Genomic DNA, 22,642 nt, shown 5'->3' with positions numbered 1-22,642 from the left:
TGTTTTATACCCCAATATTCTTTATCTTTTAAGGAGACTCAAACTGTCTTACAATTGCCTTCCCTTCCTCTCCCCACAACAGACATCTTGTGAAGTAGGTGGGGCTGAGAGAGTTCGGAGAGAACTGTGACTAGCCCAAGGTCGCCCGGCGGGCTTCATGTGGAGGAGTGGGGAATCAAACCTGGTTCTCCAGATTAGAGTCTGCCGCTCTTAACCACTACGCCACTTGGTCTCGCCCTCTGCAGAGATGAGGGATCACAGCTGGGAGAAGAGATCATCAACTGAGAGAAAAGAGTCCCTCAGCAAGTGTCTCAAGAGCCAAATTATGCCTACAGCCTTCTAAGCATCCTCACTGCTGTTTAAGACAATTGTTTGAAGAGGGGGGGATAGCTATGTAAATAGGATGGCAGAGGACCCCGGAAGCTGAGCCCGGAAGCTATCAGGAGCGCTTTACTACTGGGAGGGAGAGTCAGCAACTTCCTGTCCGTGGTCCTGAAAGCAGATTGCCCAAAAGCAGCAGGAGCAAAGGGAGATGATAACAGGGAGATGACCTCGAGGTAACTACCCTGGCCCAGAGGGTTGGGGACTTGGGAGGAGCAGAGGGGTGACCCAATTGCTGTGGTCCTCAGATTCCTTAAAGAATCAGAGAGAGAAAGACCCAAACAACTGATGAACGTTGTATTGGAATCGGGGCTAGGACGCACGGTGGTCTTGCAGCCTAAGGCCAGGACTGTGACTGTCGAGGCCATTTAGCACCCCTGGCTATGTCATAAGAACATAAGAAAAGCCATGCTGGATCAGACTAAGGCCCATCAAGTCTATTCACACAGTGGCCAACTGGGTGCCCCTAGGAAGCCCCACAAACAAAATGACTACAGCAGCATTATCCTTCCTGTGTTCCACAGCACCTGTGTTCCATAGGCATGCACCTCTGATACTGGAGAGAATAGGTATGCATCTTGACTAGTATCCATTTTGACTAGTAGCCATGGATAGCCCTCTCCTCCATGAACATGTCCACTCCCCTCTTAAAGCCTTCCAAGTTGACCACATCCTGGGTCAGGGAGTCATCACCCTCTAGGAGAATATCAAAGGACCCTGCCCCGTTTTTCTCATTCCACTTGGAGCGCAAATGGAAAATGTTGTCCCCTTCTCCAAAGAACAATTGGAGCAGCAGCCAACTAAGCTCTTGAGAGTGGTGGGCCCAGGTCAGGTTTTGCTCTACTCAACGTTTCGCCCTTCCATCCCCATAAGCAAGACTCTGGCAGGGCCAAAACTGCATGCAAAGCTGGGGGCGAGGGGTAGGGGACCCTTAACTCTACAGCATCCGAGCTGACTTTGCATGGCTGTGCAACCGTTCCGCTTCCGCCCCAACCAGACCTTTCCATAAAGTTACCTTTGTAGAGTCTTCTCCTAGTATCCATTAGGGAACCCCTCGCGCAAACAACATCTTAGGAGGGTGGAGGAGCTATTTTAGAAAGTGCGAGAGGAGGGAGAAATAATAAGCCATGTGAGTGCATCAGGTACTGCAGGGATCACCATTGTGACATTGGCGTGTCCCTGTAAAGGGGTGGCACAGTCAAGTGACATCGTGTCTGGGGACGATGTCACCCACCCTTTCTCAAGCTAGCTGCCAAATGCAATGGCATTAAGGTGTCATATCATTTTCTGCTTCTGGCGGCTCTAATCTCTGCAGAGGGTGTGCTTTGGTGGGAATCGGTTCTATTACTCCCTGGGCCTGAATGGGTCAGGGGGCTTTTCATACCAGCTTGCCACCTCCACCCTAGCGTTGCCAACTTCCAGGTACTAGCTGGAGATCTCCTGCTAATAACAACTGATCTCCAACCAACAAAGATCAGTTCCCCTGGAAAAAATGGCCGCTTTGGCCATTGGACTCTATGGCATTGAAGTTTCTCCCCTCCCCAAACCCTGCCCTCCTTAGGTTCCACCCCAAAAACCTCTCACCGGTGGCAAAGGGGGACCTGGCGACCCTAACCCCCACCCCCATTTTACAATGAGCCGAGGGCAAGCATAAAGAAAGGGAAAAGGAAGAAGATATCAAGAACTCTTGCAAGTGAAAGCAGCCATGGCAGTTGATGACAACTGGGGTCTTCGTATCTGTGGGACTGCCTCTCCTGGTGTGTTCCCCAGAGATAGGGTTGCCAACCTCCGGGTACTAGCTGGAGGTCTCCTGCTATTACAACTGATCTCCAACCAACAAAGATCAGTTCCCCTGGAAAAAATGGCCGCTTTGGCCATTGGACTCTATGGCATTGAAGTTTCTCCCCTCCCCAAACCCTGCCCTCCTTAGGTTCCACCCCAAAAACCTCTCACCGGTGGCAAAGGGGGACCTGGCGACCCTAACCCCCACCCCCATTTTACAATGAGCCGAGGGCAAGCATAAAGAAAGGGAAAAGGAAGAAGATATCAAGAACTCTTGCAAGTGAAAGCAGCCATGGCAGTTGATGACAACTGGGGTCTTCGTATCTGTGGGACTGCCTCTCCTGGTGTGTTCCCCAGAGATAGGGTTGTCAACCTCCGGGTACTAGCTGGAGGTCTCCTGCTATTACAACTGATCTCCAGCCAATAGAGATCAGTTCTCCTGGAGAAAATGGCCGCTTTGGCAATTGGACTCTATGGCATTGAAGTCCCTCCCCTCCCCAAACCCTGCTCTCCTCAGGCTCTGCCTGAAAAACCTCCCACCGGTGGCAAAGAGGGATCTGGCAACCCTACCCAGAGAGCATTCAGATCTTCAAATACAAATTAGCTGGTGGTTCTCGGCCCAAAGAGTGTCCGGCTGGCCTTGACCAGGGCTTGGGTTTTCTCCGCCCCGGGCCATGTCTGGTGGAATAGCCTCTCAAGTGAGACCAGGGCCCTGGGGGACCTCAGGGATTTCCGCAGGGCCTGCAAGACAGAGCTATTCCACCAGGCCTGTTGTTGAGGCCAGATACGGTTGGTTCCCATCAATGTTGGCCTCCTTACCTGCTCTCTCTCTCTCTCTCTCTCACACACACACACACACACAAACACACAGAATCATCTTATTTGTGCAGGATGTGGAATGCAGCAGGTTTTTGGTATAGCCATATTTCACATTAGCGGCCCCTTGGATGTTAGCTTAGTGTTTGTAAGGGCTGGTTTTTAACTCTGGTTTTCATCTGATTTAACATTTTTAATCGTATAACCAATATTATGTGTCACCCTGAGCCCAGACTTGGCTGGTGAGGGTGGATTATAAATGTTATTAAATGAATGAATGAATAAAGGAATTTAGAGGAGTCCAGCAGATTTACAGTGCAATCATTGCAGAGTTACTCCTGTTCAAGTCCATTAAAAATCAACCAGGTTGGCACAAGTTGGTGTTGTGGTTGTGTTGTAGCAGTCATTTTGGGTCTAGATTTTCTGGTGCGGACAAGTCGACCTAGTTGCAATTGATCGTTATAGTGCAATATCCAACAGTGTGTGGGTGCAGCCGAAGACGCTTGAGTTATCCTTCCTGATGCTTAAGAAGTCCCTCAGGCTTGTTCCCAAAGAACAAATGAGACTCTGTTATAGGGGTCCCCAACCCTTTTCAGCCTGTGGGCACCTATGGAATTCTGACACAATGTGGAGGGCACAGCCACAAAACGGCTGCCACAGGAGGCATAGCCAACCAGAAAATAGCCGCCGCAGGTTAATTTCAGTCACCTAGTGAAGATCCTTGTGCTGTGGTGACAGCTGCTGCCAAAGCAGTGTTCTTAAAAATCTGCTCAGCCAATCAAAACTCCAACAGCTAATCAATACCCTTGCTGGGTAAAATCCCCACATGGTCCCACCCACTTTTTACAAACATTAGACAGGTGCTGGGAAAGGTGTCGGTAGGCACTGTGTTGGGGACCCCTACTCTATTAATCCACAATGTTGTTCTACAAGCATAAGCAATTGGTACCTTGGGGGCTCAGTCCACCCCCCCCCCCCATTGCCAGGGCCTTTATTGAGCACCTCAGCCACTCTCTTCTAAGGCTGTCGATTCGGTTTGTCCCAAACCAAAAGACAGCCGAATTTTCCCCGATTCGGCAGTTTTCAGGTTGGATAGAACCGAATTTTAAAAAAGGCGGGAAAACGACGAGCCGAATTCGGCGAGTTCGGGGCGATCGCTGAATAAATTCAGCAAATTCGGGGGCTCCGAATCAGCAGCATAACCGTCAGTTAGTAAGCAGCATTCTCCCGCAGCCAATCGGTGGCCAAGCTGGGTCTTCTTCTGGCCAATCATTCACAGTTGAGTGTGTGAGCCCAGCTGCTGTTTGTGTGAGAGAGAGATCCCCGTGGGCGGGGGGGTGCGTGTGCACGTTCGCGGCTTTCCACAGCTCCGGGGGGCATTTTTGGAGGTAGAGGTCCCAAAAATTCAGTGTAGCTTCAGGGGACGCTTCTTGCAAGAACCCCCAAGTTTGGTGAAGATTGGGTCAGGGGGTCCAAAGTTTGGGTCCAGAAGGGGTCCCCCCATCTTTAATGTGCATCTTTATTCCATTTACAGCACAGTCACGGCTTTCCGTGGCTCCAGGGGAGGCATTTTTGGAGGTAGAGGTCCCAAAATTTCAGTGTAGCTTCAGGGGACCCTTCTTGCAGGAACCCCCAAGTTTTGTAAAGAGTGGGTCAGGGGGTCCCGAGATATGGGGCCCAGAAGGGGTCCCCCCAAAAATTGCCCATTGGAATAAAGCGATTAAGAACACATTTGCGGCTTTCCATAGCTCCAGGGGGGCATTTTTGGAGGTAGAGGTCCCAAACTTTTCAGTGTAGCTTCAGGGGACCCTTCTTGCAAGAACCCCCAAGTTTTGTAAAAATTGGGTCGGGGTACCGGGATATGGGGCCTGGAAGGGGTCCCCCCCAAAATTGCCCATTGGAATAAAGCAAATAAGAACATATTTGTGGCTTTCCATGGCTCCGGGGGAGGCATTTTTGGAGGTAGAGGTCCAAAAATTTCAGTGTAGCTTCAGGGGACCCTTCTTGCAAGAACCCCCAAGTTTGGTGACGATCGGGGCAGGGGGTCCCGAGTTATGCAGTTCCCCCCATCCACCCACTGGAATGATTGGGAGCAGACGATCTTGTGCATCTAGAGAGCGACAAATCCAAGGCAAAACCTCCCGTGCATAAATGGAATCGTATTGGATTACTCCTGAGTCCTGACTCCCAGTCCCTGCTCCTGATGGAAGAGAAGAGTCAGAAGACATCCACAGTAAGACCCATTTTGGGGCTTTTCTCTATAATTTTTTTCCTCTGTGTGTGTGTGTAGGGGGAGATTCTGTGTGTGTGAGAGAGAGGGGGGGAAGCAGAGTCTGTGTGTGGGGGGGGAGCAGTTTCTGTGGGTGGGGGGGAAGCCAAAGGGGGCTTTCGCCCTTTTTGCCGAGGGGTGTGTGCCCGCTCGCCTCTGCAGGAGTGTGTGTTCTGCTTTTAAAGTTTTAAAGTTTGAAGTTGAGTCTGTGCGGCGGCTAGTGAGTTTCTCTCCGCTTGGCACCCGGGCTGCGCCTCCTCCTCCTTGGTTTTTTTCCCGTTTTGGGTTGAGCCAAGCCATACTGGTTTGAGGGGGGGGCTTTGCCCGTTCTGAAGAGGGTGTGTGCCCGCTCGCCTCTGCAGAAGTGTGTGCTGTGCTGTGTTTTTGTTTTTTGCTCCTAGCCTGGGGTTGAGTGCAACAGTGTGGCTTGCATGAGTCTCTCCCCGGTGCTGCTCGGCAACCGCGCCTCGTCCTCCTTGTTTTTTTCCCCGTTTGGTGCCGAGCCGTACTGGTTTGAGGGGGGGGGGCTTCAGTTATGTGTCCTCAGGTTTTCCCTCATTCATAAGATCAGTTAGGTCTATTTTGATGCTCGCTCAAAACTGGTTTTCAAATTGTGACTTAAACAATGCATTTGCCCGGTCCCGAGACTCCCGACTCCCGAGTCCAATGCAAAAGGGGAAATTCCACCCCCACCTGCTCTTTTCCACACCAAAAGTGCTAAAGAAGTGCAAAGGCAACTGTGCATCGTACAGATCGTGAAACAAGGCTACACCTAGACTGCTCATGTCAAACAGGTCAAACAAGAGAACTTCCCAATCATGGACTGTGCCCAGGGAACAACCACTGGCCAAGACAGGCCTGTCTTACAGTTCTTCCCAGCCTTTCCCACTCCTGTACAGGGTTGCCAATCGCCAGGTACTAGTTGGAGATCTCCTGCTATTACAACTGATCTCCAGCTGATAAGAGATCACTTCACCTGGAGCAAATGGCCGCTTTGGCAATTGGACTCTATGGCATTGAAGTCTCTCCCCTCCCATCGCCCTCCTCAGGCTCCACCCCAAAAATCTCCCGCCGGTGGCGAAGAGGGACCTGGCAACCCTACTCCTGTGGCAGCAAAAGGTGGTCACGTATCAAGCAAAAACCTATTTTCCCCCTCACATGGTTCACATTAGGTTTGTTTGTTTAACTTTGTGGTACAGGGTTTTGTCAGAAGAGTTTTCTGTGAGTGTTACACAACCCTCCATTAGATTTTTTTTTTAAGGGGGAAAAGGGGGGGAACCCTGGATTTCAAAGGATGATCTATCAGGGTAGCAGATGACAAGGGCTGCCAATGACGTGGGAAGGGGGGGGGAAATGACCAAGCCTGGGAACCGTTTTTCATTTTGGCAGGCGTTACACCCTCCATTGCTATGGAAACTTGGGATTTGCTTATAATTTGGCTGTAATTAGAGGACAGTGTCAGATACAAAAGCAGTACTGATGTTGGGAGCTGAAATGTGGGGCCGGTTTTACAAAACGTTACATTTGGGAAAGGAAAGAGGCCATTTCCCAGGAATCTTTGCAAAAGGGCCTTAAGGTCAGACATAACCATGGTTTATTTTAACTACAGTTAAGTTTGTGAAAAGCAATATTTGGCTTCTTAGTATGCCTCGACCAGCACTGGCGTCATTACCTTCTCTCTAGCTAGGACAGGAAGGGTGAGATAGATGGCTGTTGTAAAAACATGAGCTGGGCAGTCAAACATATGAGACCTGCACTCCATGGTTATCACAGATAGGAGGTTACAGTCCCCCAAGGAAAGAGAGACTCCCAAAGTCTGGATTGGACATGGGACTTCCAGCCACTAGACAAGAAGGGCTAAAAGACCTGGGCAACTTGTTAAGTTTGTTCAGGACTAAATCCTGACAGAACTGACCTTCTACTCTGGACTAGTTTTCCCTTCCTGGCCCAGACTATGTGGAAGAAGAGGTCAGTTCTACCTCCAAGTCACAAATATAACATTTTTAAAAAGATTTATATACAACCCTGTACACAGATGGACAAATCTTGGGAAAACAAGTGAGTTCTAACATAGTCTGACATAGCTATGACCAACTGCCCATAGTGGATCGATGCAAAGCAGCACAAATCTGAACCCCTCTGGAAATTTTTTCTAGGATTGCAGCAGAAACGGTGGTTCTTACCCGTGCTGTTTATTTCATCAGATTTCTCTGAAGTGTTTGTATGTAGGAACTGGCTAGACACAAAAGGGAAATGCTGGTAGAGTAGAGAGACTGGTTAGAACATCACCTGTATGGAGAAGCGGTCCCCCAGGAGAGATAGTCAGTGGGCCTTGGAGCTGGTCTTGGTACAATTGGCTGCTCCACTGCAGTCACGTCTCCTGAGTAGGACTTGAGGAGGGATGCGTTCTTGTTGGCCAGCATGGCTCTCTCGTTCCTGCGAAACTTGGCCCTTCTGTTCTGAAACCACACCTAGAAAAGGAGGACGGCACATCAGTGATAGCGGTGACATGCAAAGCGGTGAATGTTCTTGCTGCTTGGACAGACGGTTCGTTCGAGCCCTTTCCCTTCTTAAGGAACGATGTCCATTTACAATGGATTTGGCCAGCTCTGGGAAATACCTGGAGATTTATGGGGGGCAAAGCCCCGCCCCTCCCCAAACCCTGCCCTCCTCAGGCTCCGCCCCAAAAATCTCCAGGTATTTCCCAACCCGGAGCTGACAACCCTACTCTCAGCCCCACCTACCTCACAAGGTGTCTGTTGTGGGGATTGTCTACACCCAGCAGCAGGAAGCTACACACACAGGCACACATACACACACCCATCTTTGCCCCTCCTTTTCAAGCTCCAGCCAACAGTCTTGAGCAGCCCATGACTGACACCTGAACAAAAGCAGCAAGTGTACATTTCTGGGATGTAAAGTAGAGATGGCGCCTCTATGGGAAGCTCTGCAAAGCCCATAGCCCGACAAGATTTTTTTTGGCAGCCCTACCTGGCCTAGAATTTTGCCTGTGCTATAAATTTTCTTTTAAAAATAGAAATAAATTTGCCTCCTCTCTTTCCACCAAGTTCCGTCTGATTGTTAAAGCAGAAAACCTCTGCAGTTGCTTCTAGAACAGAAGAGCTATTTTCCCTCCACTATGGAATTTCATGGGTTTTGATTAAAGTCTAGCGCAGAAAGAGCCCAAACTGTCTAGCAAGTGACTGTCAGTTCCTTGGGAGAAAGACCCTGAACATGGTACAACCCAAACGAAGCACCTGTAAGTCCTCCGGATTTTAATGTTAAAGATTTCGGCACCAGTGTATATGTCTCGCTGAAATCAAATGCAATTTAAAACAGATTTGGATTGATTATGCACCAATCTCATCTAGAGCAAGAAGAGACCTCATTTTTAACTAGGTCCTGCAGTGAGCCCTGACCTGGATGGCCCAGGGTAGCCTGATCTCATTAAATCTCAGAAGCTAAGCAGGGTCGGCCCTGGTCAGTACTTGGGTTAGGGTTGTGCAAAAAAAAAAAAACATCGGTAAATTTCGGATTCAGGTTTAATGGTCCCGATTTTTTACGGTAAACTCGAAATAAGCCAAATATCCATACCGGTAAATATTGATATTCAGCTTATTTCCAGGTTTACCGAAAAAAATTGTGCCCATTGTAGCCTATGGGGAAAAAATTGAAGCTCCTGTGGGGGCCTTTTTGGAGGTTGCAAAATCCCCGCCTGGTGCATTTGACACTGCCCCAATGCCTGGCTCCAGCATGTGCAGTCATGGCCCAACCCCTCCCTCCCCTATGCCCCGGGCTCTCCTTCTCCCAATTCCATGCCCGGTGGTATGGGCTTGAGATGTTTGGGATGCCCATATACACATTCAATCCAAGGCCAGGTTTGAGTCTGGCTCGTTACCTGAACCCTGGCTTCAGTGAGGTTGACCCTGCGCGCGAGGTCTTCTCGTACGAAGGCGTCTGGGTAGTGCGTCCGCTCAAAGACTCTCTCCAACGCCTGCAGCTGGCTGCTGTTGAAGGTGGTTCGGTTCCTTCTCTGTTTCCTCTTCTTCTTCTCTTCCGAATTTAACTGGTCACCTGGCACAGGAAAGAACAGAAAAGTTGAATCTATAGCTGAGATAGACTGTGTGCATTCAACCTCAATGTAAAGCGATGGGGGGGGGGGGTCCTTTCTCTAATTTTAATCAGTTCAAATGAATATGCATATTACAAAAACCCTCAGTCAGGGTGGATCTGATTTAAATCAAATCGATTTAAATCACTAGTGAGTAAACTTTGACTTAAATCATGGTTTTCTACGTAAAGACTCATTCTTGCTGGTATTATCTTAATATTTACTACCAGATGAAAGTTTCATTTTTACTGTAATCACTTTTCAGATTAGTTTTAGTTATATCAAAAAATACTGATTTGGTTATACTATTGGAAATACATCGATAGATAATTATGAAATTATTGCAAAGTGAATGAACTCCAAAAAACACGTTTTTTAAATTTATTTTTAATCATTGATTTTTATCCACCCTGCCCTCAATATACATATCTTTCAGAGAGACTGAAGGGAATACAGGATAGACTTGTTGGTTAACTTGTAATTTACTATTCAGAGAGAAAGAGAATTTTTGTTTGGGTTTTTTCTTCTTCTTTCCTTGTTAGGGTAATATTCTACAACAATAATAACTGCAGAAATAAGCAACTGTGGGCCAGTGGGCTGACTGTGGAGACTCTCTCCAGTGTGCCAAAGCTTTTGTGCATGTCCAGAGTTGTCGCTAATCTTCAGATCCCTGCTTGGGAATCACACATCAAACATTTGTGACCTAGGCTGGGCATAGAGCCCAGAATAAAAGAACTCATGGCTGTGCTGTCCATCCATAAGGAGCAGAAAAGAAAGAGTTCCTATATGGGTGCTTGACAGTCTAGTAGAAGAAGCAGCACACTTAACCCCATTAGCAAAAGGGACTGTGGGTGAGATGCAGGAGCGTGAGAAACACATCTTAAGAATGTTTCCCCACCCCCCAGAAACTTAAAAGAGGGTGTAATGTTATACGCTGTTAAAGGAAGGCTGTCACCATGGTTTTCATTATGGAGGCGCAAAGCAAGAGAGAGGATCAAGAAATTTGCAGCTCTGATCCCTGGCCTGAAGTGCAAGGGACTAGAGTAGGGTTGCCAACCTCCAGGTACCAGCTGGAGATCTCCTGCTATTTCAACTGATCTCCAGCTGATAGAGATCAGTTCCCCTGGAGAAAATGGCCACTTTGGCAGTTGGAATCTATGGCAGTGAAGTCCCTCCCCTCTCCAAACACCTCCTCAGGCTCCGCCCCCAAACCCTCCCACCAATGACGAAGAGGGACCTGGCAACCCTATACTAGAGGCATAAAGCAGAGCTGAATTTCATCTGAGAGTCACGAGGCCAAGACCAAGAGCCACAGAGCTGGAAACCCTAGTGGCTCCCGGCTGTCTTGCACCGAAACTAAAGGCTTACAACACAGGACTGTGCTATTTGGTTCATATCTAGGGTCGTCAGCTCTGGGTTGGGAAATACCTGGAGATTTTGGGGGTGGAGCCTGAGGGAGGTGGGGCTTGGGGAGAGGAGGGACCTCAGCATGGTGCAATGCCATAGAGGTAGGGTTGCCAACCTCCAGGTAGTGTCTGGATATCTCCCGCTATTACAACTGATCTCCAGGTGACAGAGATCAGTTCCCCTGGAGAAAACGGCTGCTTTAGCCATTGGACTCTATGGCATTGAAGTCGCCCCCTCCAGCACCCAGCCCAAAGCAGCAGCGGTGGCTGCTGTTTCGTGCTTGGTGCCACCTCCTTCCAGGGCAAACAGCGAAACATGCTGTTTGCCCTGACAGGAGCACACAGGCCAAGTGCGAGGGGAGGGATTTCAGTGAGGTATAATGCCATAGAGTCCACCTTCCAAAGTGGCTGTTTTCTCCAGGTGAACTGACCTCTGTCACCTGGAGATCAGTTGTAATCGCGGGAGATCTCCAGACACCACCTGGAAGTTGGCAACCCTACCTAAGTCTAATTTACAGGAAAAAAAGAAGCACCACAAGCGGCAGGAAAAACAAACCAATCAGAAAAGCATACAGTAAGCTCTGGGCAATATAAAATATACATTAGCTTCCCCTAGAGCACACCCTGCATCAATATTTACATTGATCAAACAAGCAACAGTTTCATGGTGAGCAGAGATTTGTACCCGATCTTCCTGGTCCTAGTCCAACACAACAAGAACCATTCAAGCAACATGACAAAATAAAATGTTCATGAGTGAGCTGCCCCATAGGACAGCAGACAGTCATTCGGACCCTGTTTCCAGGTTGTTTAGGGTTTTATGTGAATTGGCCCTGAAAACAAACTGGCAGCCAGTGTAGGTCTTTAAGTGCTGGAGAGAGATGATGAGTTCTGTAGATCCCACGTGATAATCTGGACACTGCATACTGAACTAGCTGCAGTTTCCAAATGCTTTCCATAGGCAGGGCTCATATAACACTTCGCTGTAATCTAACCTGAATGTCTCCCAAGGCATGAATAATTGTGTCAAGATCCTGTTTCCCAAGGAAGGACCACAGCTGGCTCACCAGTTGGTGAAAGGTGCTTTGAGCCTCAGATGACATATTTGGCACCCGCCCACAAGGCTAAATCTTAGCTCCTTCTGGATCCTTTCTGGCGAACAAAACCCCCCTCGAGCATACTTCAGATATCAACACCCTGGTCAACTGTAATGTCTATGAATCCATCTTGTCTGGACTGAGCTTGAATGTTCTAGCCCACATCCAGCCCACTACCAGCAAATACTTTTCATCTAAGGATGCCCTTAGATAGAACTGTAGTTTCTACATTAGATAGAAATGTAGTACTCCCATTTCATAAATGCTATGGGGCAGAGCGGCAATATCCCAGCACCAACCACACTGTGGAATCAACTCAACAGACAGGAAAAATTGATCACCAGAGAATAGTGCCTCCAAACCCCATCCTAGACTGTAATCACATGAAGCTGCCATGCTAAATCCATCAATATAGTTTGACTGGCAGCAGCTCTCCAAGATCTCAGGTAGAAGTTTTTAAAAGCAGTTACTATCTGATCCTTTTTAACTGAATATGCCAGGGATTGAACTTGAGACCTTCTGGATACAAAGCACATGCTTTTACAGCCCTACCCCAAATCCAGAAGAATACCTTGGTCAATGTTATCGAAAGCTGCTAGGTTATTGTCCCCCTGACCCACTGTAGATCATATACCACAGTGACCAGGGCAGTTTTATTCACAAAACAGGGTTGGAATTCAAATTAAAGTGGGTCTATGTAATCCATTTCCGCTACTAGCATCAGCATTCAGCACTTTGCCTAAAAGGAAATTTGCAACTGGTTGATAAGGGTATAAAGAAGATTTCAGGGTATAAAGATTATTTCTCCAGGAAAGTCTTCTCAGTGTTCTTTGTCAGGATGTCTGCTATTGTTCCCCTTTTCAGTGATGTGTTGACTATCTCTTGGACTGAACTAGCCGTCGGCACTCAGATGCAATAAATCCAAATGAGCAGCCTACAGACGTTGGGGGACCATTCTTTTCCAAGAATGTCAACATCTGCAGCTCTACATCAACTCAAACTGATCCAAGCAAATGGGACTAGAAGAGATTACTGGACTGTCCTATACCAGCACTGCAAACAATGTTCAGTGTAGATTGGAAGGGATGCAGGTTGTTTTAGCCACTAAATGCTTTGCAAGTAAGTAATAGCACAAGAACACAAGAAAGGCCAATCCTGGATCAGACCAAGGTCCATCAAATCCAGCAGTTCGCTCACACAGTGGCCAACCAGGTGCCTTGAGGAAGCCCACAAACAAGACAACTGCAGCAGCATTATCCTGCCTGTGTTCCACAGCACCTAATATAATTGGCATGCTCCTCTGATCCAGGAGAGAATAGGTATGCATCATGACTAGTATCCATTTTTACTGGTAGCCATGAATACCCCTCTCCTCCATGAACATGTCCACTCCCCTCTTAAAGCCTTCCAAGTTGGCAGCCATCACCACATCCTGGGGCAGGGAGTTCCACAATTTAACTATGCGTGGTGTGAAGAAATACTTCCTTTTGTCTGTTTTGAATCTCTCACCCTCCAGTTTTAGCAGATGACTCCGTGTTCTAGTAAGGGAGAAAAGCTTCTCCCTGTCCACTGTCTCCATACCATGTATAATTTATAGCAACCTGCTGAGGGTTGCAAGAAATGTTTGTGGGGATATTGGCAGTCCCATCCCATCTGTAACAGCTCTTCTGGATGACACAGCACTGAAGTGATGGTGACAGAAGAACTGATGGTTCTTCGCTATCATCACTGAAATAATAAACTCTATCATGCATTCTAAACTATGCATCCAATATAGCCACCGTGTTTTCCTCCCCTTGCGTTCTAGCCATTATTTCTGCTTATTTGCTATCCCAATGGAGCTAAACTGATCAGGTGGGACACTTGGGCATGGTAGAACAATCATATCAACAGGAAACTCCCTGAGGGTGATTAGAAAACCATCCGGTTCCATTAAATTTCAAGGGTGGACCAAACTATTTTGCTGTCCCGTCCTGCAGAGTTCAGGGGGAGTCCCTGAAAGTTCACATCTCACCAGGTTGTGATCTGACCATGACAAGGTAATAATCAAGAAGAAGAAGAAGAAGAAGAAGAAGAAGAAGAAGAAGAAGAAGAAGAAGAAGAAGAAGAAGAAGAAGAAGAAGAAGAAGAAGAAGAAGAAGAAGAAGAAGAAGAAGAATTTATAACCCGGTTTTCTCTCCCTTTAAGGAGTCTCAAACCGGCTTACAATCACCTTCCCTTTCTCTCCCTTGTGAGGTAGGTGGGGCTCAGAGAGTTCCGAGAGAAATGTGACTAGCCCATGTCACCTCACCGTGATCAGTAGAGGACATCAAATCATGTCTAGGAATTAACACATCCTGGGATAGCCCCATGATTGTCACAGCAGTTATGAAGTCCTGAGCAGTGACAGACAAGCTGGTGGATACTGATATCCCTAATATTACAAAGCTGGGGGGACCTCAATACCAAACCTAAGACTGTCTCTGTCAGTTCATTCAGAAAGGCAGCATGATGTGAGGTACTCAAAACAAAATCTCTAAGCTGTCTCAGATAATGAGTACAGACCCTCAGTATCTGAGCTTCTGCCATACAGAAAACTGAATATAAATATGAGTGGGAGGGGTAATGATAACAATCCAGTGTAGAAAAGAAAAGGAAAAAAAATACGAACACTCTACAAGAGGGAACGGAGGCACAGCCTAGAAGAGTAACCTTGAGGATCAAGAGATATATTTTTTTTGGCAGTAGTCTCCAAGGTCTTTGTGAGCTTATTGCAAGACTTCCGATGAAGTTTTTTGACTAAACAAGTTTTGAACCTAGGTACTTGTTAAGAAGAGAGAAACAAGATAGTTGTCAGATACAGCTCAATGGAACAAGGTCACAGCTGTTAAACTGTTTTGATATTTTGACGCCAGTTAATATTATTATTTTGTGTAATTGCAGTATCTGCATTTAAAACACCTTTGGTAACCACTGTTTAATATTGTGAGGCCTGAACAATATATGTGATTTTCGTTACTTTACATGCAGACATGAATGTGTAAGCATTATATAATAATATTTGATAATTTCAGTATTTGGGGTATTTGTTCTTTTCTTTTCTATACAGAAAACTTGACAAGGAAGAAAGACCGCATGCCATAGATACTACACCTTGGTTACTATCAAGTCTGGATTAACACTGCCAGATAACACAGAAGACAAGATTAATCCCATCTGCCATGCAAAATTGGCCTCCTCATCTAGGATCATCTCCTGGAAGGCAGCTGTTGTTAACTGCTTCAAAGTAAGAGAGAAGGATCACAAGAAGGGAGATACCTGACCCTTCTTCCTCCTACCTAGCCTTTCCATCACCTATTTCCAAGTCTTCCCCTATTCATTGTATGAGTGGGTGTCCAGTTCAACTGCAGATACCACAAAACCTCCCAGGAGCATGCAGGAAAGCTGCTGCAAATTCTTTATTACACCCCTACTGGAACAGAGAGGCCCTTGCTATTTTCTTTTCTATTGGATCATACTCAGTACAATTTAGCTTGTCGTTTGTTCAGTTCAGTTCCCAGATTTCTTCCCAAAGAAAAGATATTAGAGAGATGAAAAACAAGTGGGAGGGGGAAGCACATAAAGAATGTCTGCTTTGGAAAGGTCACTGAAATTCTTCAGCTATTGGAGTATATTTAACATGCTTTGTAAAAATCAGACTTTTGGGGAGGGGGAATCATGCTTTTTTTAAAGCACAAATTCTTGAACTAATCAAAGTCATATACAATGGGGGGAAGACCATGGAAGAGCATGAGAGAAAGTTTATTGGCCGTGCCATTGAAAGTGAAGAGCTCCTATTTATTGGGAAAATGAGCCCTTGGCATTGGGTCTATAGGACACTAAAATCTTTGCATGGGCAGGGATATTTATATATTGAAAGTCCAATCCAGGGAACCAGCAGGGTGGAGTGGTTAAGAGCAGTGGTTTGGAGCGGTCGACTCTGATCTGGAGAACCAGGTTTGATTCCCCACTTCTCCACACAAGTGGGGGAAACTAATCTGGTGAACTGGGTGTCAGGTCCATGCTACCTACTGAGATACAGGCTTAAGACATATGCAGGCCAGGGGCTGGCTTCCTTTCAAGGCCAGAGCCTGGCTGCTTCTCAAGGTCTGATTCTCAAGCTCATTATTCCTGTGTACAGTTTCGGTTCCTCTGATTATCTCAGATGTATGGCTTCTCTCAGATGTTATGGCTTCTCTCCCTGGGAATCACTATCTCGAAGTAACTTCACTGTTTCGCTTTCCCTGCCTAGAATGCTTTTAACCTGTACCTCGCGATCCGAAAGTCATTAGCAGCCTCACCTGCGTGTGAGGCAGTCAGCTTCTTTTAATCTGTCTTTTTGCTCCTAATAAAGTAGCATTGCTTAGGATCACCTGCCTGGGCGTGTGTGCTTTTGGGGATGCTAGGAACAGATGCCTGAGTCTGACACTGGGTTTGTTTCCCCACCAGGGTTGCCAACTGCCAGGTAGTTAGGATACAATAAGTGAAAACATCTGTGCCAGAGTTAATGTAATTGGAGAAAATGGCGGCACGGGGACTCAAAAAGAACGAATCACACTGGAATGTAGCAAATAAATTATAATGGTATAAAGGCATTAACCTCATGCCAGTAACCAAGAAACATAAACATCATATGCATCATAGCAACAGTTACAAAATAATGATAAAACAATGTCCATAGATAGCAAAAGAACAAAGAACCAAAAAATGAAAATGCCCAGGTCGGGAGACTCCCGCCCGGGAGAATAAAAGTTCAATAGTCCATGAATCAAAGTACATGTCCTTATAGTGATCTGATTTGATTTATATAAAGCAAGAAAGATCAAACTCATTGTTAAGTCCGTTAGGTGTAAGGGTTTGGAACGCATGGATGAGGCGGGATTCTTGTTGGAGTAGAATCTTCTTAGCATCTTGAATGTGGAAAGGTTTCGTTTTAAACTGCCAGAGAACAAAAAACAATATGTCAGTGTCTGAATGTTGTAGATTAATATAGTGTTGGACGAGAGGTGCCTCTAAATTTTTTGCGCGTATGCAGTTTAAAACGGTGATGTTTTGCTTGGTACCTTTGGAGCTATGATGAGCTGAAGCTGCCAAAACATAGTTTCGCTGCCACAAAGAACTAAGAGACTGACAAATGCTGCTTTGCTTTGAAGAGGCCATGGATCCTGTCTATGTTAGAAGCTGATCTACTTAAAGAACTGAGGCTGATTAAACACCTGAGGGGCTGTGGCTCAGTGGCAGAGCATCTGCTTGACATGCAGGAGGTCCCAGGTTCAATCCATGGCATCTCCAGATGAAATGTATTGTGTTCAGTATTTGGGCAACCCAACTTAAGAAGGATGTAGACAAGCTGGAATGTGTCCAGAGGAGGGCAACAAAGATGGTGAGGAGTCTGGAGACCAAGTCCTATGAGGAAAGGTTGAAGGAGCTGGGTATGTTTAGCCTGCAGAGATGACTGAGAGGTAATATGATAACTGTCTTCAAGTACTTGAAGGGCTGTCATATAGAGCATAGTCCCGAGTTGTTTTCTGTTGACGCAGAAGGTCGTACCAGAACCAATGGGTTGAAATTAAATCAAAAGAGTTTCCATGTAGACATTAGGAAGAATTTTCTAACAGAGCAGTTCCTCAGTGGAACAGCCTTCCTCAGGAGGTGGTAAGCTCTACTTCCCTGGAGGTTGACCAGGGGGTTGGACTAGATGATCCTGGTGGTTCCTTTCCAACTCTATGATTTTATGAAAGCACCTGGGAGCAGGTGATGTAAAAGACCTCTGCTGGTAACCATGGAAAGCCGCTGTCAGTCTGAGTAGACAATACTGACCTCGATGGGCCAATGGTTTGATTCAGCAGAAGGCAGCTTCGTGTGTTCATGTGTGCACTTGGCTGACCAGGACCTACCAGCTTCCAAAATATTGGAACTGGAGACTCTTCTGTTCTGGATCCTATAGTTCTGCCTTCTTGCAAGTAGCAGCTTGTTGACCTCCCAACTCTCGGACTGTCAGCCGATAGGTCAGAACAAGATCCAGTTCTGTGGCTCAAGCACACCTAATCCAGATCAACTGCAATGTGGTAAGTATGGTCAAACTCCAGTACAGTGAGGTCAGAAGTCCGTTCTGCATCTACAGGTGCAGCAGAGCACTGAAATTTGGCCCTGCTTTTGAAAAATGAAGCGGATGAATAAATGGCTGACTTGGGGGTAAGGAGGGATTTTCTAAAGGAATCCAGGGACGTAACAATAATAAATTAAGCAAATTCTATAGACTGTGAAATTGTTTGTTTTTTTATTATTTAATAAACCTCTTACATCTGTCCTCTAGAAACATTTGATATTCCTGGATCTATCAACACTGGCAGAGTGAGCTAACGTGCTTCAAAATCATTTGGGTATCTTTGCTTTCCTTCCTGATTGAAATTTCTCATGTAGATACTCTCTCGGGAAGGGAGGCAGTTCCAAGGGGGAGGGGGGCACTTATTGAGAATGTAAACCACTTGACACAGTATGCTTACAGATGTTTTGTTTTCACTCTGCATCTGATACTGGCTATCGCCCCTTCACTCCTCTTGAAAGAAAGTCCATCTGAATCAAAGAGTTCCACTGGAACGGTGACTTTTCAAAAGGTTTATTTCAAAAGGTTTGAAATATTGGGATATTTGGTTAATATAGCAGAGTTTGCCCAGTCATGGAAGTGTGATATTGAGGGCAGTAAAGAAATCTCCCAAGAAGTATATTACAAAAAGTAAAACTTACATTTATTCAAGTAGATTCAGTTCACATGCAGGTTACAGTCGAAAGGAGACAGAAGCCGAAGTTGACGGCTGATCTGGCATCATGTGGAAATATGGCATCATCTGGCATCATATGGAAATATGTTTTTACATGAGAGACCTGTAGAGGCATGTGACTCCATGAAAATCCATATGGAGAATGGGAAGAACAAAGGACACAGAGGCCATTTTTGCATGGTAATTTGCAGCGCGTTCCAGGCTGAATTGCCCCGCAGATTTTTTGAATTTTGCACGCTGAACCGTCATTTCGGAAGTGACTGCAAAGCAGCGCAGACCTGCTTCGCATTACAAAAGAGCCCACTTAACACAACCTTTTGTAAAAATATTGTCGAAGGCTTTCACGGTCAGAGTTCATTGGTTCTTGTAGGTTATCCGGGCTGTGTGACCGTGGTCTTGGTATTTTCTTTCCTGACGTTTCGCCAGCAGCTGTGGCAGGCATCTTCAGAGGAGTAACACTGAAGGACAGTGTCTCTCAGTGTCAAGTGTGTAGGAAGAGTAATATATAGTCAGAAGGGGGTTGGGTTGGAGCTGAGTCATTGTCCTGCAAAGTATTAAAGGTAATGTGCAAATCATTGTCCTGTAAGTATCAAGATAATGTGCTAATGAGGGTGTGGTATGTTAATGTGGAATCATTGTATCCTGAAGTGTTCTGTTAACATGTGGAATCCAAGGCTAATCCGCTTGGCTATTGTGGTCTGTAGTCTTTGTTAGTCTGGAGGTTTTAAGGACAGGAAGCCAAGCCTTATTCATTCTTAAACTCTCTTCTTTTCTGTTAAAGTTGTGCTGATGTTTATGAATTTCAATGGCTTCTCTGTGCAATCTGACAAAATAGTTGGTAGAATTGTCCAGTATTTCAGTGTCTTGGAATAAGACCCTGTGTCCTGTTTGGGTCAACCTTTTGTGTTTGCTCCGCCATAGCTGCAAAGAATAACCAGAGGGAACCATGCAAAACAACAGCAGCGCATTAGCTATGCACATGCTAATGGCTATGCTAACGAATGACAGAGGAGGGGGTGGGTGGTTGGCGGAATTTCTCCTTTGGGGTCAGGACCATGAATAGGCATTTTTAAAGGCGCATTTTAAAAAAGAGCTTTGAGCGAGCATCAAAATTGAACATGCAGAAATGGCCACAGAAAGAAAAGGTGTCAGAAGGCAGCTCCCTGGTTAAGACAAAGAGAGAAACATCCCATTCAAGGAGGTAACACTTATACACACTTAAGAGCAATGAAGCCCCCCACCCCCATGCCCAGGCATGCTGATTTGCTCACTCCAAAACTCTCTTATCCTCAGCCCCTTCCTGAAGCCATGGGTAGAATTTTCAATTTCACTGACACAAAAGTTCTTGGAAAGAAGCATTTGGAGGCTATTGTGAAAGAGGAAATTCTCCGATTGGATGGAATGTGGCTTGTGAATAGAGGGGAAAATCCAGAAATGGATTAGGAATGTTTTAAAAGCTTCAGGCTGCCTGTAACAAAATACTCATTTGGCTGAGGTCTGCGGAATAATCGGCTCGGTTTTCTACTGCAGTTGGCACTAGAAACAAGATGAGAACAGGGAAAATCTGGGGGGTGGTAAAAAAGAGAAAAACCTGTTTGGTCACAGCAGAAGCCCAGGTGGGTGACAATATGCCTTATAAGATTCGATCATATGCCCCACAGAACAAAACATACATTTTTTTGTCACTGGGGGTGTGTGAGGGAGGTAGTTGTGAAATTCCTGCATTGTGCAGGGGATTGGACTAGATGGCCCTGGTGTCCCTTCCAACTCTATGATTCTATGATTCTTCCAGCAAGCACATCTCCTCCTTTGTCTGTTGTGATTATTCTTTTCCATCATAATTCCTAGTACAATTGTTGTAAAGTATTTTTGCAATCTGCAAGAACCGAGCACACTCAGAAATGATTACATACTGGGAACCCAGTGACCTTATAACCCTGAAGGCAATCTCCCCAGAAAGGCAGGGCTGAAGGAGGTCCCTTAAGCATTGTTGTAGGATGGAAGGAAAACACACAGGCACGCTGTGCTGATCACACTTCAGCTGGGGAAAATACAAGCCATTTCAACAAGAGACTTGGGCCTTGACCAACCTTCAAGGTCAACTTGAAGCAACAAAAGTAAAGCTGTTTCGTTGTTGTTTTTTCAAAGCACCTTATAAAAGTTGTTCAATTTTGTATCAAAGATGCAAGCTTTATTCATTCTGGTGGTGGTAGTGGAAAGTACTGTCAAGTTGCCGCTGTCTCATGGCAACCCCATAGGGTTTCCAAGGCAAGCGATGAACAGAGGTGATTCACCATCGCCTGGCTCTGTGTTGCAACTCTGGACTTCCTTGGTGGTCTCCCATTCAAATACTAACCAGGGCTGACCCTGCTTAGATTCTGAGAGCTGATGATATTGGGCTAGCCTGGGTTAACCAGAACAGGGCAATCATAGAATCATGGAATCATAGAGTTGGAAGGGACCACCAGGGTCATCAAGTCCAACCCCCTGCACAATGCAGGAAATTTACAACGACCTTCCCCCACACACATCCAGTGACCCCACTACATGCCCAAAAGATGACCAAGACGTGTTCCCTCTCATCATCTGCTTAAGGTTATAGAATCAGCATTGCTGACAGATGGCCATCTAACCTCTGCTTAAAAACCTCCGGGGAAGGAGAGCTTACCACCTCCCGAGGAAGCCTGTTCCACTGAGGAACTGCTCTGTTAGAAAATTCTTCCTAATGTCTCGGCGGAAACTCTTTTGATTTAATTTTAACCCATTAGTTCTGGTCTGACCTTCTGGGGCAATAGAAAACAACTCAGCACCATCCTCTATGTGACAGCCCTTCAAGTACTTGAACATGGTTATCATATCCCCTCTCAGTCTTCTCCTCTTCAGGCTAAGCATTCGCAGCTCCTTCAACCTTTCCTCATATGATTTGGTCTCCCGACCCCTCACCATCTGTGTTGCCCTTCTGTGATGGTAGAATCATCACACGGATGGGCTGGAGCCCATGATCCACCGGTAGAGGGCGCTGACAGTCACACATCCTTCTGGAATTCCCCTCCCTTCCCCAGCCAGCAGTATCTTCTGAACACAGAAGAATTGTTTCACAGAGCCAAGGAATCCACATGGACTAACAGCCTCATGTGTTAAGAAATTCATTGAGGAACAGAAGGGGTCACAAACACCGCCCTGCCTCTTACGCCAGTGGAGCACCCGTATGTCTCGGGCAGCCCATTCCTGACATTAGGCAGTGGCTGAGAGCAGCACAGCCATGCCTAGATTTGCCTGCCTCCAGATAGACACCTCTGTGCTCTTATAACAGAGATTAGGAAATTAGCACAGACGCGAATGTATCGCAAAGGGCAAAAAGCATATTCAAATGCTACAATATATACAATGTGTTATCTTATCAATACTATAACAACAACCTATCCTAATCCTAAGTATATACAGTGTATAGTTGCAATATAACATCCAAATGTGACTCAGTCCAATAGACAAAATTCAACATCCATATAGGTAATGTATCCAATATTATTTTGCTGTTCTTCTTCTTGTATTGTGTTGGTAATGATCCTTCAGCAAGGTATCAAGAGGAAAATCATCATAGAAGGGCAGGTAATAAGTTTGTGGGCTAGTCCCTGACAAGTCTTCCCTCCTAGTAACCCTTTCTTCATTTGTGATTTGCTAAGCTTGACCAGACCCAACTCATTAGGGTTGCCAGGTCCCTCCTTGCCACTGGCAGGAGATTTGTGGGGCGGAGCTTGAGGAGGGCGGGGTTTGCAGAGGGATGGGATTTCAATGCCATAGGCGAATGATCTCTATTGGCTGGAGATCAGTTGCAATAGCAGGAGATCTCCTGCCACCACCTGGAGGTTGGCCACCCTACAACTCATTGATTCTGGAGTTCCCTTGCTATTGTGCTCTCTCCATTAAGAAGAGACCTGAGGTTACTGCTATCTGGAAATTGATTTGTATTGTATGCGTTA

At 46.2% G+C, this 22,642-nt stretch overlaps 1 protein-coding gene across 3 annotated transcripts in view; it reads right to left on the bottom strand.

The window, feature by feature from the left end:
* The window catches only part of PRRX1 (paired related homeobox 1), a 73,991-nt gene that overhangs the window by 5,797 nt on the left and 45,552 nt on the right, over positions 1 to 22,642 (bottom strand). For 2 of the 3 annotated variants that reach the window (XM_056845067.1, XM_056845068.1), the window contains exons 2-3: positions 9,147 to 9,322; positions 7,538 to 7,719 (exon numbers count right to left, since the gene is read on the bottom strand). In XM_056845067.1, the coding sequence (XP_056701045.1) occupies positions 7,538 to 7,719; positions 9,147 to 9,322 (358 nt within the window). Of the gene's footprint in view, positions 1 to 1,396; positions 1,469 to 7,537; positions 7,720 to 9,146; positions 9,323 to 22,642 lie in introns of all 3 variants that reach the window. The other variant, XM_056845069.1, reaches the window with a different exon arrangement.

This window comes from Euleptes europaea, chromosome 2 (genome assembly GCF_029931775.1).
Source record: "Euleptes europaea isolate rEulEur1 chromosome 2, rEulEur1.hap1, whole genome shotgun sequence".
NCBI classification, from domain to species: Eukaryota; Metazoa; Chordata; class Lepidosauria; order Squamata; family Sphaerodactylidae; genus Euleptes; species Euleptes europaea.
Note: the sequence above shows the minus strand (reverse complement) of the source record. Positions and strands in the feature narration are given on the sequence as shown.